Genomic DNA, 18,707 nt, shown 5'->3' on the forward strand with positions numbered 1-18,707 from the left:
AGTTTCTAGTTCAAGTTGGGATTCATACTGCTGTTCCTTCCTTTGGACAGGCTGATAGACTGGTAGCCATGTTGCTCACACTAAGGTGGTTAAATGGTTAAAACGACCTTTAGAATCACCTCTTGTGGTCATGCTTGCTCAGTCTTTTCTAAGAAGAAAGTAGCTTGACCATAAATTATTGCTGGAAGAACATATATGGAGGGGGTGAGGTGGATGGTTTGTTGTAAGTGTCAGTTTCCTTATATCACGACTACAATCCTCTCTCAAACATTAATGAAGTAGCTTTAGTTGACCAAATATAACAAAACCTTAACCAAAGATGTTGCAGATCACAAAATGCTCATATGAATAACCATTGTAACTGATACTGGGTGATTTTAAGAGACACTGACAAATCTTATTTTGTGGCCATGAGAACTTGTTGGGTATGCAGCCCTGCTAATTGGTGCTCCAGATTAGAAAATACTTGTATGGGTTATTTTGGAAGCCAGTGACAAAATACTGTATCTATTCTGTCATCTAGGTATAAGGACTTGTGTGATTATTCATCATTTTCATATCTAATTACAGAGAGCCACAGCATGCTCTGGCCTGTCTTGGTGAAGCAAACTTTATAGACAGTGAAGCTGTAATTAAAATAGAGGTTTCAGGTCGTTTCAATTCACTGGGTGCTTTCAGAGGATTCATCAGGCTCTGACCAAGGGAGTTCATACTGTAACCAAGGTTGTGTGTGTTGTTATTCAGAGAAAGAATGTGTGTGTGTGTGGGTTTTCTCCTCATCTCAGCCCCAGTGCCCCTGTGCCCTGGCCTCTCTTCCTCCCCCACTGTGTGCGAGTTTATTCACAGGAAATGCAGGGGAGCCTCACGGGTGGCTGGGCTGATACGAAGCGACGTGGCGTCTCCAGTGAGCCGGGAACTTAGCATGTCAGGCAGGTCAGCACCGGGCAAGCAGACAGTCGATAAAATATTCAATACAGCACTCCCAGTTCATGGATCTAATACCTCAGAAAAGCCCCCCCTCCAAAATCTGAAGGAAAAAAATCATCATCTCTCCAACCTCCTCTCTTCACACCGGCTAGCTGGACGGGTTTATCAAACTCAGGGTGCAAAAGCCTCTTGTCAATGGAGATCTAAATCTGGTGACAGAGCTGGAGTGGATTCATCTTTGCAGGATGTCTTATGGATTTCCACACCCTCCCTTCCCTCATTCGAAGGAGGGAATGCTAGCCTAGAGTAAAAGTTTAAAAGTGCATCATGACCTTTCCCAGCTGAGGCGCTGGTACTGTAACACAGCAGCCGGGTGTTTTTTTGTTTCAGGAAAAGAAAAACTCTCTCTTTTCTTTAGTGGTTCCACTTTTTTTTGCTTTTATTTCCTGTGCCCTGCATCCTTCCAGAGCCCTGAGGGTAAGAAAAAAAAAAAAAACATACGGCAGAGTTTGACAGTGTGGTGAGTTGAGTCTGAAAGGGCTGGCCTTGGAATGTCTTGTGTCACTTTAGCGCAATGGGCGCTAATCCCAATTAGCATCACTCAGCTGCACTAAGGGAGCATCACATCGACTCAGCCTCTGACGCGACAGGCGCCCTCCGTGGACTGGGTGGATACAGTGAAACACCAGCTGCTATCGGCCTGTTTTGCTGATTAACCCAGACACTAAGATGTCGTTGCTGTGTCTTTTGACTCCCAAGCCACCACGTCCTGCTCCTTTTGTTGTCTTTGGGTAGCTTCCGTCTACTTACATTTTTAACAAGCATCTCCTCTGTCTCCATCTCTTTTATTGTGTCGTCTGAGTGTGCGGTATTTTATTACTTACACTGCATAGATTGGTTGAGTACACTGGATCAGTGTTACCCACTCAAACGGTTTTCCTTTCTCCCCCTGAATAATTAATGGAAATGGATGGTTAAGGACAAAGGCAGTGAAGACTCCATTAAGGGGTGAAATGTTGAGAGGTGCTGACTTCATCATTGGAGTTGTTAGCGCCAGGGGTAGTGATCCAATTTAGACAATATTCTATGACAGACGTGGACCCAGGAAGTACCAGCTTCTGCACTAAAGCATGGTCACTTCTTATGACAGTAAGCAGCACTGAAAGCAGGGGGTGTTCACTCCACAACTTTATGTTGTCTTAACAGTTCCCATGCAGAGCAGAGATTCCTAGCATACATGCTTTCATTGGACACCTGCATGGGTTTCGAGCAACACTGAAAACACACAGTTTGGGCCAACAAGGTAATGTAGGTGAAGGGGGTGGGATGAAAACACAGCTTTTATGGAGTACAATTTGGAGCTAACCTAAGCGATAAAAATAGCTGGATCTGGTTGTAAGGGGTTTTGTTTTTGCTTTTCCAGAGGCACGTCATAATACATCCCAGAGTTTCAGGGCCCAGCAGCTTTCAGATACCTATAAATAAATGCTTTCCTGAGCTCTGCTTCTCTCTCTCTTTCACTCGCAGACACACTCATGCAGGGGCTGGAGCCGAGTAAATAGCCCCCTCCTGATGAAAAACATTCAAACACTACTGACACAGGCAAAGGGGAGTGGATGGTGGATGGGATGCCGGTGGTGGGGCTTTTAAAATGGACTCAATTGCCTCTTTTCCACTAGCACCATTTTCACTGCCACCATTTTCACAGAGAAAGAAGCCCTCAGTGCTCTCTAAGGGTTTACTGTGCTTATTTGCAGACAGAGAGGAGCTGAACCTCTTCTTGAGCACTGCATGTTCCAGACCGGGAGAAGGAGTGAACTTTAACCCCCTCCCACCTCTCAGTTTTTGTGCTGGCTGCTGCTGCTAAAGAGAGGTCTTCTCAAAAGGCAATCTTTCTGTTAGGCTTCAGGACATGATAAGACGGACCACCACCACAGAACTAACACAGTAAGAGACATGGGGTTCTTAACTTGATGAGATAACCAAAATACCAAACTGAAACAAAAAAACTAGTCGTAATTTAAGCTGAAGCAGCTTTGAAATCTAACTTCAGTGATACATGCTGCAACCAAAAAGCAACAACTACGGCTGGAAAGTCAATGATCAAGTCAGATGAGAGAGATTGAGTTCATCCAATGGGAACTAGTTGACTCTCTCTAAAACAGGCCTGTATCTCTCAAATCAACGACACAATGAAATGCAATATAACCAAAGTGAAGTGTGACTCGAACACAACAATCCAGGGTCATGTTAGTGGTGGTTAATTACCTTTACATCAGAAACTCAGTGTTTGCAGAAATGTAAACTGAAACAGACCAAGGTCATGGATGAAATCTGGGGGAATGATTTGGATCTGATAACATTTACATCATACACTAAAGGTCCACTTTCTTTTTGGGGTGCCAGTGAAAACTGTAGAACAGTAGAACAGTTGTAAGTCACAAATAAAATAAATACTCAAGTGAAAGAGAGTGGGACAAATAAACATTTTTAAAAAATCAAACCATCCACCAATCCAAAGAGTATTCAGCAAAAAGTACAATTACATGAAAAGATGCTCAATGACAAGGGGGGAAAGTAACTGTAATCCAATGCCGGCAGTCTTGGATGTTAGGAGTTAGGAGGGGGGGGGGGGGGTTGGAGGGGTTGGTGTTGCTGACTTCAGGAATGCTGTCGGTTCAGAGTTGTAAACGGAGTTGGCCTTCACCAACAATGGGGCATATTTTGCGAGATGCTGGGAGTCGATAGCAGGCGTCCGTCGTGACAAAGGGCCACTTCTCCGGCTCCGTGAGAAAGGCGTGTTAGCTCAGCCCTTTGATACAGGACACTGCTTCTCTGACCACCATTCATTACCATGTATAACAGACGACTCAATGGACATTGCGCATTAGGCATAACTTGGCCCTCCTACACACTCTCAGAGGCTGCATTATGGATGCCTGAGAGCCAGGCTTCTCTAAACACTCCTAGGTGTCTCATAAAATGAACTTGGAGTGTAACACTCTGCTCTGGACAAAAAAAGCTTGAGTTCTGTCTTTTTCTGCCTCAGTTTCACTCAGTTGATGAGACATGAGCTGTCCTGAAGCCCAGGGCTTTGGCAGCGCATTGGAAGAATAACATGGCAGAGGCATCCACATTTGTTTCCACTTATGCTACATGATCTTTAAGAGCCTAATTTGAACAAATCCCTCACTCTGACCGCACACTGTACTTTCTGCTCTTAACATATGTACTCTTGGTGTTAATGTCATGCTTAAAGTAAACAGTGCCAATGGTCGGGGCTGGGCAGAGCACACCCTATTTCTGGCCTGAACCTCTTCTAGTCTTTTATTAACACAGCAACTGAAATGAAGCAAGAGCAACAAAGGCTGCCTGGACCCTGTTATTTATGAGCCGCTATAAGTTTTCTCCAGCTCAGACTCTGAATATTCTTTTTTGAACGTAGTCGACACCATCCCTGACTCTCTGCAGTATAGGCTCCCAAAGGGGGGGTAACTTGAATCTAATTACATTCATTAAAATTCCACCTAAACTTGTTTCCCCTCCATTATCACATGTAAATTGCTCCATAAGAATGCAAACCAACAACACAGGCAGCCAGAGCACAAGGTATTGTAAATATCCGAATGACAGAAAAGACAGGAACCATAAGACTATAAACTTAAAGAAATGTTTTAACTCTGTAAAAATCTTCTGCTGTGATTCATATTTAGTTGGCCCCGCCCACCACCTGCTGGCTCCAGGTGTCCAGGTGAAAGAGCAGAGAGGATGAAGATGTTAGAGGAGGAAACATCAGAGACTCAGCCTCATGTTGGAGCCTCAGTCAGACCCAGACTCAGAGGAGGAGTCTGTTGAGACCAGAATCAGAGACTAGCAGACGGATCAGAACAGTTAGCATAGTTAGCATCTTTTATTTGTTTATGTTGTTTGTTAGCTTGTAACTGGCAGTGGCTGACACTGACAAGGTTTCAGGTTTATTTAGCCCCGCCCCCATCCCCACAAGTTGACAGGATTGGTTCCTTAGGTTCTATGACGTATGAATCCCTGACTGTCTGGATCTGTCTTTGGTTCACTGCAGTTCAAGGTGGAAACGCTCAGTCATGGTGTTGACTGATTATTTTACTCATCATCTGTCTTTATTATAGAAAAACATCATATGGAAGTTCAGGAAACACTTGATTTTTATTGGAGGGGGTCTTTAAATGGATGCACAAGGTGGACCTGTGACAATGGAGGCTACAAAGGAGTAAAAGTAAAAAAACAAAGACTAAAGAGTCACTTCAGGACAACCTTTCTGTAACTTCAACCTCTGGGTGCTTTGTTATTTCAAAAGTACAGATCATTAAGAAGAACATGTGAAAGGGGGGGTGGGCTGAGAGTATGTTTAAAGGCTGTCAGAGAGGTGAGCACCCGGGGGGGGGGGGGGGCATGCTGCCCAAGGCTCTTCTACCATGTGAAGCCTGCACAGTTCCTGCTGCTGAGAAACCTTCAGCTCACTTTGCTTCCATCACTATGTGGCTCTGCCTCTGGCTCGTGGCACTTCCCCCAGCACCCTGTGAGTGTGCTACAGCTCAGGGGAACGCCAGCGCCATGTCAAAAGAGAGGATACAGAGGGTGAGAAAAAGGAGAGGGGAAGGGAAAGGTGCTGGTGAAATGTTAATGTCTTGTCCTGTTCAATACCCGTATCTTTGGTCGGGGGTGGCAGCCAGCCCTCCCTGACACCGTGTGATGCAAGAATACATGAAATGGGGGGAGGCACTGCATGTGGATCAGAGTCAACCCTGTCCCTTGTTTTTCTCGAGTGTGCATATCCACACACCCTCCCACACACAGACAACATAAACATTTCATGTTTGGTTAGTAGCCATGCATGAGGAATTCCCCCACCTCTGTTGGTGTGTCTTGTTTAGATTGCCTTCTTGTTGGAGTTCATTGTGCAGGTCGAGCATCCTCTCACTCCTCCCCGGCTCCTAACCTGACCTCTTTCTCTTGTACACATAACTTGCAGTCTACCTGAAGGCCAGTCATAAGTTCCTGAGACACTGGCTAAGTCCTCTCACATGAGGAGGGGGTTGCTGTGGGATCTGCGAGGTTATTGTGTGTCTGGTCTGGAGTGGAGGTCACCCAAAGTTACAGGAAGGAATCCTGAGGACTGCTGGGGGAAGAACAGGGATGTGTATGTATGTGTGTGTGTGGGGGGGTGTTGGGGTCTGTGTCTGGCAGATGACAGATCTGTGAAGTCTTTCCTCGTGCCCCCAAGGCAAAAGAAGCGGTGGTGTGGTGGTCACATCTTCAGAACACTTACAGTCTTTATCCCACTCTCCTTCCCCCATCCTGGGGGGCTCAGCCTGCTGATTACTACACAGGAGGCTATTCAGAAGCTGAAGCCCCCCCCTCCCTACACACACACAAACACAGACACAACCACCCTCTACCCTTTACTGAACTTCCCTCTTACTGTATTCTGGGATGATCTGAAATCATATTTCACTAATCATATTTCATCCAAATGTAACGGCAGGGGGTGGGGGTGGTGAGGGGCAGAGGCAGGCCAAGGTTTTGTTCGAGCATCTTTTTGCCGCGGTCAGTTCAACACCTCCTCACACAATGGTATCACACGGTCTTTAACCCTCCACCCCCCCAGCCTCACCCACCTCCCGACCAAAAGAACGCCTGGATGATACACAAAAACCACAGTGAGACAAACACACACACTCTTTGCACTGGGCCCTGACAGGCCAGCCAAACACAAGCCTCCCTTAACACTTCAATCAAATTCTCCACCCCTGCGACGACATAACCCCCCACCCTAACACATACACACACACACACACACACACACTTAAGACAGACACGGAGCTGGTGAATCATGCACAGTACAATGTGTGTTTTCAATCCCTGACCCTCCCCGTCCTCTAGCCCACACGCCTGCCTGACTTTAGACTTTTAACTCTGGTCTTGGACAGTTGTTGTGTATGTGTGTTGTGGTGGGCTGGAGGGATAGTGGATGGGAGTGGGGGGCAGGCTGGGGCAGGGACAAGGGGTAACAGAAAAAGGGCAGCAACAAAACTCAATTGTTCTCAGAGTGGTGGTAATTGCATTTGATTAAAATAATGACAGGGTGTCGGGAAAGAATAGAGGGTCCCTTGGTGGGAGTGTTGAGGGTCTGACACGGAAACTGAGGAGGGGCTGAGAGAGAGAGAGAGAGAGAGAGAGTGAGAGTGAGAGTGAGAGAGAGCAAGACTAAGAGAGAGAGAAAGAAAGAGAGTGAGAGAGAGAGAGAGAGAGAGAGAGAGCACTGTGTGGTTCATTGTCATGAAGTATGAAGCACTCACCTGTATCACAGCGACACCAGGGCATGAAGACAACACCACATGAAAAAGAGAAAGTAATGATATGATTAGTTCAAGTGTTAACTCCAAATAAAAAATAAAAATAAATGAATAAAAAAGCAGAAAGAGGAAAGAAGTCTGGCAGGAACTGACTAGAAACACATAAAAGAATCATAACAGTAAATCATAACACAACTTATATCTGCTTCCCCATAACATGCACAGCTTTTTGTCTCTTGCAGTGATGAAATGTGTGTAAAGATGTGTAACAACTTTTGCACAACATTATATTCCTGTATGTGTCAAAGAAACAGACTTTACGTTATCATGAGACATTATGGCCTTAAAGGTCCCATATTTTACACTTCTGTGTTTTATCTGAAGTGCTGATATCCATAGGAGAGAGGCTCTGAGTCTCTCCTCTGATTGGCTGACTGTTTTCTGAGTGATCCAATAAAAATATAGTAGATTTCAGGTAAACACTCAGAGTAACCAAATCCTGTGAGGTTGGATGGTGGGCCCAGGTGGGTGGGGTTTGGGGTGTGGCTGAGGGCGGTGACTGCTTTGTTGTGACATCACAAAGTTCCAGAAGTCCTGACGGCTTTAAAGTGACACTAATTTAAACTTCATTATAAAATGTTGTGTAGCTGAAGCTTTAACAGTTGCTCATAATTTATAAAAACTGTCAAATTGTCTGCTGCTAAGTTTGCAACTCTGCCTTTAAACACCCCCTGATGATGTAACAGAAACTGTTTGTGTCATTTCATCCAATGGGAAAACTCCAACACTCAGCTGGCTGACAGACAGAGGTGTAACTTGATCACTCAGTCAGTCAGTCACTGACATTCATCAACCCAAAACATACAACCGATACAAAAACAACTCCTGTGTACACTGAGGGTTCTGACACCTGTGTGGTTAAAGTCTGGTTAAGTTTAGACAACTAAACATTCTTGGTTTAGGTTGGGTCACGGCTGTGGTTAAGGTGCCAGTGTAAGAAAAACACTGCTGTCATGGTTCAGGAAAACAAACAATGATGATCATTATGAGACAGGGTGTTAACAGCAGCCTCCCATGTCAGAGTCACACAGTGTATTTACCCAACCATCAGTCCCATTCTATGATGTTACACCACTTGAGAGAACAGTAAATACTGTTGTACTGGCTGTAGGCACACAGACAGGGAGGCTGAGAGACCAATGTTCAACAGTCTCAGAGGAAATTTTAATCCTGTAGTGGTGACCTAATAATATCACTCGCTCCCTATGTCAAAACCCAAACTGTTCTCAGCCAGCATATTCAAACACAAGGCAGTATGAACCTCCACACTTAGCCGGCCTGTCCTGTGCCGTGACCCGCAGCGGCCCGCGGCGCCGTTAAACAGCCTCTGCTTTTGATGCACGCTGAAGCCAGAGAGAATGAAAGGGATAGAGGCTTTTACAAGTGGTCTGACAACAGTGTCTCTGCTCTCTGTAAAAGCAGCGCTCAGGGTTGGAACACGGAGCGGAGAAAGTGTGTGTGTGTGTGTGTGTGTGTGTGAGTGTGTGTGTGTGTGTGTGAGTGTGTGTGAGTGTGTGTGAGTGTGTGTGAGTGTGTGTGAGTGTGTGTGTGAGAGAGAGAGAGAGAGAGAGAGAGAGAGAGAGAGAGAGAGAGAGAGAGAGAGAGAGAGAGAGAGAGAGAGAGAGAGAGAGAGAGAGAGAGAGAGAGTTTTATGTTAAGGCTATGGAGAATATGATAGCCGGTAGGGATGTCAGGAGCCTCTGAAAGGAGGATGTCTAAGCTGGGCTCAGACTCTCATCTCCTCACACAGCCGCGCCCTTTCCCAGCATCCCTTTCTTTGTTTATCCCTTACACCTTAACAGGAAGTTCATCCTGGCCCTGGAGCAACCAACATCCCACCGCCCCCCTCCCCCTTCCCCAACACTGCCAGAGCACTGGTTCACACAAAAGAAGAGGCAGCGAGTGTGTTGTGCATTAAGGGTCACACAGATATCAATGAACCTGTGAGAAGAAACATTGCAGTTCAGCATTTTTACACAAATATTCTAATTATAATAACTTTATGTTTGAGCATGTTCATTTTTATTCTTTGTTTTTGTGACCATGTTTTCAAAGCTTTGAAAGTTATGAGCATGAAAACTGAACATCACTGGGCACAAATTAAATCTGAATTCAAGGTCCACTTTCAAAAAACTACATTGTCCCCGTTGACTCGTTGTCAGTAAAGCCCCCCCTCACAGGTGACCCACTAACACCCGCTCACTTCAGGCTCTTGTTTTGTCTCCGATCGGCAGCGATGTCGACATGTCACCAGGTGAACATGTTCATTTTTCCTTCTTTTCCGAGCTGTGACGTCTTCAGAGCACAAACACTGTAAACACACCTGTCACCTGCCCAGAACAGTGCTGTAAAACCATTGGATATGCTAACCATGCTAACCAGCCGCTAGCCGTGCTGCATTCAGGGCTGCACTAAAAACACACATTTACTGACCGAAGTGTCTCACATGGAGGCTCCGCACCAGCCTGTGGAAGAGACGTCTCAGATCTATTTTAAAAGCCTGCACGGCGGCTAGGAGCTAACTCTCTGAACAGAAAGGCAAACTCATCAAAAACGTATAAGACTTTAACTCATTTAGCTCGTGTGTGTGTACATGTATGTGTTCAGCCATGTGTGGTGGCCGGTCTACTCCCCCTATGCCTCTGGCTCTGAAGCCCAGTGTGAGAGAACTGAAAGTTCAAGGTCCTCCTCACTGTGCAAGGGTCCTGTATCACCCTCAGTGTCCAAATATTTACTGTCCAGCAAGTCCAGGCTGGAGAGTACGGAGAAAAGCTGTTGTCTATCTATTAACACTTGGCTAAGATCACTTGCATTGTGCAATATGATGGATTACAAGCATTATGAGGCATGAAAAACTAGAATTACCGCCTGGCGGTTGAACGCCTTCGCCAACCAATCAAGTGGCAGGAAATATGGTCACAATCTCCCCTTCTTCTCTTCTGAGTTACAATGTTGAATAACGGCCAGAAAAGTGTTTTTGCAGAACATTATGATGTCACAGTGAAGTTGACCTTTGACCTTTTGGACATGAAATGTCATCACTTCATTTTATCCTTATAGACATTTGTGTTAAATTGTGTTATAATCAGCCAATGAATTCTTGAATTATGGCGAAAAACATGTTTTGAGAGGTCACAGTGACCTTTGACCTTCAAAATCTAATCAGTTCATCCTTGAGTAAAAGTTAACGACATCTCTGAAGAAATTCTCTTAACACGTTACTGAGATGTTCCGTTCAAGAAAATCCCACATAATTAATTATGAAAATATCAGAACGAATGAAAACAACAAATGAGGCCTGATGGAATAAATATAAAACTTCTGTCTCTGTCTGATCCTAAACCGGAGAGAATTTATTAGTGCGACTGTGTTTTCATCACATTTGACCGAATATAAAAACCTTTTCAAGGGGAACTTCATTAATTTTATTCATGATGTTCAGTTTATTAATCACAACATATGAAACTCAGCCTGTGATAACAATTGAATAATAGTTTCTGTGGTTATAAAAGGAACTTTCCAAAGTTTCCAAAAACCCAATAACCCCATCTTTTCTCTGATTGAAATTTTTAACTGAAGAACAGCAGATCTTATTCAGTTGCATCATGGGAAATGCAGGATCCCATGTTTTGGAGCTAATTCCGACCTTTTTTTAAATTTTTTATCTTGCTTGGGTTTTCTTTTATTTATTGATGGTAAATAGAAACTGTAATAAAACTGAACATTTCAAAATAATGTTATAATATCTATCACACGCTCCATGTTGCTAACCTGCCAGGATCAGACCAAGGCTCCTCTCAGGTGAATCATGGGTCTGCCTGAATCACCTCACATCTACATATGAAATCACATTGGTACATATGACTGCATTATATACAGTACTACTGCACTGGTCTAATCGTACACACACACACACACACACACATTGATATGCAGTAGAAAAATGAACAAGTTTTTGTTGGCTATGATGATAAAGACAGACTTTGTTCAAGAGTAATGAAAAAAAAGAATGGGGCAAGAGAGAGAGACTAAGAATGAAGTTGAGTGAAGGAAGAGTGGAAAAGAGAGTGAGGAAGAGAGGAGAGAGAGAGAGAGAGAGAGAGAGAGAGAGAGAGAGAGAGAGAGAGAGAGAGAGAGAGAGAGAGAGAGAGAGAGAGAGAGAGAAGAGGCACATGCAGAGAATTAGCAGTTCCTGTGCATCAATAACAGCAGGACACTGTGTACATTATATCTGTGTATGTGTGTGTGTGTGTGTGAGTGGAATAAAATTTCACAACAGTTCATATAAACTAGTTTGTTCTTCTCCACCTGAACTTTTACAGCTTCGACTGACAAACGACAGATTCACCATGAAAAAAGAAGAAATCAAAGCAACACATTGTTTCATCTCTTTCACAGTGAAAATACTCGGTTCTGAAACTGTTTGTCTCATTTTATTTAATCAAAGAGTCAAGTCAAACTAAATATTAAAATGAGGACATTCAGTCACTTTTTGGACATGGTTGAAAATGTATATATTGAGTAAAAATAAATATAATGTGAATACTGAGTGTAAAAATATCATTACATATTTTGAACATGATGAATGTGACACTGAAATTCATTGTGGATGTGTTGATCCTGTTCATTAAATTTCACAAACATAAATGCAAAATAACAAAAGTCACAATTTCACCACAGACCCTCAAACTAAATATTAAAAAAGTTATAAAACTGAACTCAAATTATTTCTAGGGAGAAATGTTTTTTTTTCTTATTTACTTTTTTCATTCTTTTATCTAAATTGTGATTCTTACTCTTGACTCTATGTTCACAGACATGTTTGTATTGTTTGTATCTTTGAATCTTTTTCAATAAAGATTAAAAAATATATTTAAGCCTGTTTATGTCGTGTCACTATTTTTACATGTTGTACAGTTATTGTTCTGATGATAAAAATAACAACTAATTGCAGGCGTAAACATTTTCACGTTGACTCATCTTTCCATCTAATGAATAATAAAGCAGTGGTAAATTCAGTGGAAGATTACAGGTAGGTTAACACCTGGATCAGGACAGCTGGTTTTGGAAGCCGATCAGGATCCAGGTCCAGGAAGAAAACTCACACAGAGTGATGTAAAAACTTGAGAATATAAAAGGCCTTCATTGTTGTTTCTGTTTCAAAAAGTCACAGTCACAATATTTGATGTTATTAATAGCCACTTTCCATCCAATAAAACATTTTTATTGAAATGCTTGACCTGTTTTATGTCACACACATTGGCCAAATATTAACAGAAACGTATACCGTGACTGAGATTAGATTATTATTGTGTATTTTAAAACGTATCCACCGGGGCTCTGTCGTATTTATCTGAGGTCTTCTGTCCAAGGAAAAGCTGCAGTGTAACTCCAGATGTTTTAAGAACTGGTTCATTTATAAAACTACACTTTTTATTATTTATGAAAGTTGAAAATGATTAGCTCCTCTGCCCCACGGGACCCATCCTTATTCTTCCTGCTCTGTTCACCGAGAATCAGATCTACTGAATCAACGCAGCCCTGAGAGTAAAAAGAAAAAAAAACCCTCCTCTGAGTGTGTGAAGGCCGGGACGAGCCGCCTCTTGAGGGAGAGACAGAGTGGACGGCAGTGTTTGGAAGCTTCTGGAGTGTTTTCCTGGCTGGAGCTCCAGCCAGACTCCTCTGTGTCCTTCAGAGTAAAAACAAAAACATTTGGAGTGTACAGCTCACAGCTAGAGCACATCTCTTATTTGTTATCACTTATGCTCCAAGCCCGGTTTACATTCTCCTGAGTGTGTCCACTGGCGTGTTCATCCGGAAATTTGTCCCCCTCGCCCCCTCCTGATTTAGATTTGGAGAGCAATAAAACTTGCTGAGCTGTTGCCTTGGACAAATAAACTGACCAAAGTGTTGATGTAGAGATGTCTGAAAAAAAAAAAAGTTTGGAAAAGAGAGAGAGAGAGGGAGTGAGAGAGCGGGAACGATAGGTGCTGGTCTCCTGCTCCTTCCTGTGAAAGTTTCCGGCGAGGCAGTAAACATGGCAGCGTCTGTCTCCTGTGGGAGCTGAGGGAAATGTGTTTGTGTGAGAGCGTGCTGTCAAGTGGGTCTGTGTGTTTATGAATGTTTGTGTGTCTGTGTGTGGCGATGTACCGCTTGTTGGTGCACGCATACTTGGTCTGGGTATGTGTGTGTGTGTGTGGAGGTCAACAGTTCTCTGTGAGGGAGTTGTACTGGAGCCAAGTGCCCAGCTGCTCATAGGTGTCTGTTTACAGGCTGATTCACAGAGCAAACAGGGACGACACACAAACACACACACACACACACACACACACGCCTTACATCACTCTACAAGAATTCTCACACAACATATAAGGTTTATATTAACTGCTCGTGAAGTCATTTCATTTGCTGTGTTTGTTGGAACATTAGATATTTAACCACACACTGCAGAATTATATCACCTGACACAAGGAGCGGCGATTCAGGATTCACCTGCCGGAACACCAAATATGGACATGGACATCCACCTTTATACTATATGGGACCTTTCAGTAAAATGACCAATAGTTAAAAATCTACTGAAATACGAGTACAGACATTATCAGCTGACGCAGTGGTTGTGCAGTCACTGATATATCATTATATATGACATTATTACATCGTTACTGATGCATCAACACACAGACAGACTGTAAATGTAATGTCTGGTAGAAGTGGAGCGAGTTTAAACTGCTTCACATTAAGTTCATTAGCATAAACTACTGGTTCCCTCCAGATCCATCTGAGGGTCATGAGATGATTAATGGTTGAGTAAAAAGAAAAAACAAAGTCAAAGATTCATAAATGTGGATAAAATTTTTATAATTTGGCTCATTATTAGAATTTTTGTGTGTGAAATTTTGGATAATTTGAAGTTATTCAAATGAAACCATGTGAGAAGCTGCTAACAACTCTGAAACATGACAACGGGCCTCAGCCAGAGGTCACAAGACAAAAAGGTTTTCTAGTGTAAAATCCTCGGCTGAAAAATAACCCAGTGACTGCAGCTATGAAACAGAAGTGGTGGAGCAGAAGGTGAAGTAAACTTCCTCCTTCAACCAGAGTATGAGGACGAATTCTTTTCCTCTGTGATGGAGAATATTAATATTATAATGTTCCTCCTTTTACTTCTATTAATGAGCATTTTTTTTTAAATTCAGGCTGTTTTATTCATTAAAATCTAACTTTACTTGACTTTTTCTTGTGTGACCTACTCTGCATGCACAGTATAGACAACGGCGACATCTTCAGTATTATCTGCCAGCTGTCAGCTGATCACTGTTTTCTAATTTAACACTGTTTATAATGAAATAATGTATAATCATGTATTTTCATGATGAAATTAACAGCAAATAAGCTGCTGAAAATGTCGTGGTTAACTTTGTAATTTCAGCACAGGTAACAGGACGCACATATATATGACATAACATTTAAACCAATGATGATGTAACTGCTCTTTAACAAAGTTAGAGCAGATAATCAGCTGTGAGTGGGATACTTGCTCTTCACATGAGCAGGAATTACTGTTTCTCTCTTTTTTTTTTTTTTTTTTGTTTTCCGTTAATATGATTTCCGGGAGGACGTGGACGAGATCCAAGTGAGCAGTTAAACATTAATTAGAATTCTGTCTTGTTTAGTGGGTCCTCCCTGCCAACACCAAACCTCATGATTCCTATCTAGATTTTCAATTAGAGTGTCGGGTCTAAATGATGATTTGTGTTCTGTAAAACAGCAGCCTGCATGTGAACCAGCCCCAGACTGAAAAATGATCAACTACAGTGTGTCGGCAATATAGACAGGCTGCACTCCCACTCAGTAAACATTGTCCTGTTAGGGCAATTGAATTTTGCAGTGCCATGAAATTGCTTCATGGTACTTGTGACATCTAAAATTTTAATGTAATTAAAATTTACTTGATATGTTGAACTGTATCTGACATAAACGCAATAATCACTAACAGTGTAATGTTATAGAGTTAGAGACGACGGCAGACTTAAATGCATTAGATTAGATTCTGTGCTGCTTTGTTATATTACTTTAGAAAAACCAGTAAAATCACTTTCTTTGGAAAGGAAGTTTTGAACTGTTGTGAACTTGTAACTTTTCTTCTAGATAGTGCAACGTGCCCTCCATCCTGAACGACCTGAAACACCTTTGTCGTCATGGTTACTATAGAAAACATGAGGTCAAGCTTATGTCATGTCATGGGTTAGTTTGGGTCAAACGGATGACCTACAGGATTTTTTTCTTACTTGAGGACATTTTCAGATATTGATAAGTATTTGAAATGTGTCTCTAAAACACTAATGATCATATGGATTAATTAATTAAACCTCCACACAGTCTAAAGGTAGATGTCCATGTGTTTGTGATTATAAAGCAGGTCTAGGTTCTATATTAATACTGTGAAAGTATCAAAGCCTCAGTCCACAGAGAAATGCACACAGCCTGTATTCAGAAACTGAGCCTTAAAACCAGCCGTCAGGACTTCTGGAACTTTGTGATGGCACAACAAGGCAGTCACAACCCACCTGGACCCACCATCCAACGTTGCAGGATTTGGTTTCTCTGAGTGTTTACCTGAAATCTGCTGTATTTTTATATAATTTCACAAATATACCATGTTGTGCATATCAACACTCAAAAAAAACACAGGAGAAGAGTAAAATATGGGATCTGTAAATCACTAATTAATTGTTCAATAAAAGACAAGTACTGGAATATAAGCGTGGGGCTGCGCTGTGGCTAATTCAACACGGCTGAGGGCTAATGAACTCACAGGGCCGCCTGGCTGCTCTCATTAAAGGTGAGACCCTGTCACTCTTACATATGTTAATTGGTGATGGGACTGGAGGAGTGCAGCCTAGGGGGAGACCTGGAGGGCTAGAATTACACCTGTGTGTGTTTGTGTGTGTGTGTGTGTGTGTGTGTGTGTGTGTGTGTGTGTGTGTGTGTGTGTGTGTGTGTCTGTGTCTGGGGTTTAAAGGAGGCTGCTTTTGAGGTAATATGAAGTGATGTCCAAATTGCAAAACTGATTTTTCTTTCCTCTCTTAGTTTTTGAAGAAAATAGAAGGTGTGTGTACACCTAAAGACCTAGAGTAGGTTCTTACAAGGCCAACGGGTGTGTGTGTGTGTGAGACAGGAAGTTGTCTGTTGGGATGGTTGCAGCAGAGAGACAACAGCACCTCAGGACACTGATCTGCTCTGAGCCCCAGAGGTCATGAGTTCTGACCTTTAGGGAGCAGTGAGCGGCGAGTCCACAGGGCTGCAGGTAGGCTTGGATTACTGCCCTCTCCCCACAAACATACACACATACACACACACTCACAATGGTACGACGAGTGATATGTCAGAGAGCGGCAGCACGTGCACACACACTCACACACACATGGATGGCTTGAGGGGAAATGAAGTGGTCGCCTCTCAATGACCTCGAACAAAAGGACCATTGAAAATAACAAGACAGGCTCTCAGAGAGGCCGTTCAAGAAAAAGTTTCCCTTTGTTACCCAAGGCAACTTCTCACCGCCGGCCATTCACACAGCGGAGCCTCTACGCGGTGCCAACCTGGTTTTACGAGGGCTGAAGAGACGACTACTGGATTCTGGTATCGGAAAACTGACATCCGACTTTGGCATCCTAACCTACAATCTGTCTCGACACGGCGTATCACAACAGTGACGAGTGTGAAAAAATACGACGCTTTAAAATGAATATGGTTTCCGTTCAAACGGCTGTGCAGATGATTTTTACATCAGTAAAACTACTCCGTGGTTATTCTTAGATTTTACGTGGTCTTATAAAAGTCTGAAGCTCGCTGGAGTCTACGCTTGTGCGTTTACATAGGAAGTGTCGGGGGTTTGGCTCGAGTTCAACGCGCCACCACAATGTTTATCATCTCAATATCGGTCAAACAGTCACAACATGTGAGACAAAGAGCTAAGACGCTGATACTGCAGAGGACATGATGCTGGACGATGGAGCTGCTCTCCTGGAACTGCTCCCCATAAGATCTGCATTAAGCTCTCTGTCCTGTTCTCAGCAGTTTTCCACTTCAAGGACACTTTTGAGTCCAGGCAAAGATGCAATTTCAACTTTTGAAGCACTTTAAGGTAAAGCAGCAGTAACACAATACTCTCAACAGGCTGCTCTTGGCTGCGGTGCGAGCAGCGTGCCGGCCTCTGTGCCTGACCAATGATACAGACGGAGAGGGTCATCAATTCTTATTTAAGGCCATTTCATTTCATATGACACCGTCTTATTACAATAAATGGACGGGTCGTGGCCATTTTGCAACAGATGTTGACTCTTTGTGTAATTTCCCAGAGGCTCAATTTAAGATAATGGTACATTGTAAGAAGCTGAAAGAAACACAACCTTTTTGCCCCGGTCGGAGACGTATATGAGCCAGAAACATCCAAGATATCAGAATTTTCAAAAGTGGTGGATAGAAAATAAACAGCAGGGACAGGACGGGGGGTGAAGGAGCTCACGCAAATATCAATAAACACTCCTCTTCCGTCTCGGAAGCTTCCTGCTTTATTTGATTAGGCTGAAGATGGAGGGAGGGTTGGGGGTGAAAAACAGAGCAGTCATGCTCTTTTGCTTTTCTTCCTCCTTTCCCTTCCTCCGCAATCTTCAGCCTCCTCTTAATGGGAATGGGAAGTTTGGGAAGTGGAGGGGAGAGCGGGGAGGGGTGGGGTGGGCTGCAGCTAGCCTCAGCCTAACCTCCCCCATCTGGACTGGGGAGGGGGTGACTTGCCAGCCTCCAGGCTACTCCCAACCCTTCCCAGCTGTTGGCTGTTCAGGGGCAGAGGGTTTCTTCCCCCTCCCCAAATGTGTGTTTTTGGTGGGCTTGAGAAAGCATTTTTTCATAAACAATTGCCATATCCTCCACCAGCTGCTGACCCCACGGCTCCTGTCCCTGAGCAGAGCTGGGGAAGCAGGCAGAGGCGAATGGTTTTCATTTAGGAGACTCTGCTTTGCAGGGGAGACTTGCTAAAGGGGGCTTGGCCCCACTGCTGTTAGCACGATAGCTATAATGCAGAAGCTCGATAGGTCACTGTCTGGGAGCTAGAGATGTTAGCTGATAGCAGCCACAGTGACAGCTTGGCTGCTATCAGCAGCTTGTGTGCTACGAGGATGGAGCTGGAGGCTGGAAAGGCTCAAGTAGCTTCTGTGGCTCAGAGGCCTGAGCTGCTGTACAAACTAAAGCTATTGTTTTTAAGTGCAGCATGAAGAGAACAAGCTGAAAACTATTTCATTTACACATTACTGCCATATTAAAATGTCGTGGTCAAAGTGGAAATAGTTGAGTATTTCTATATCCAGCATGAGCAACATGAGTCAT

At 43.4% G+C, this 18,707-nt stretch overlaps 1 protein-coding gene across 3 annotated transcripts in view; it reads right to left on the minus strand.

Annotated features, from left to right (window-relative positions):
• Positions 1–18,707, minus strand: part of bcas3 (BCAS3 microtubule associated cell migration factor) — a 314,178-nt gene that overhangs the window by 107,413 nt on the left and 188,058 nt on the right. Inside the window, exon 23 of one of the 3 annotated variants that reach the window (XM_071471602.1) lies at positions 7,156–7,262. The exons of the other annotated variants lie outside the window; for them this stretch is intronic. Within the exon in view, the coding sequence (XP_071327703.1) occupies positions 7,171–7,262 (92 nt within the window). The 3' untranslated portion in view covers positions 7,156–7,170. Of the gene's footprint in view, positions 1–7,155; positions 7,263–18,707 lie in introns of those variants that run through there. 3 annotated transcript variants of the gene reach the window in all.

Source organism: Trachinotus anak, unplaced genomic scaffold (genome assembly GCF_046630095.1).
Source record: "Trachinotus anak isolate AG129_WGS33_773 ecotype Australia unplaced genomic scaffold, CSIRO_AGI_Tana_v1 ptg000034l, whole genome shotgun sequence".
NCBI classification, from domain to species: domain Eukaryota; kingdom Metazoa; phylum Chordata; class Actinopteri; order Carangiformes; family Carangidae; genus Trachinotus; species Trachinotus anak.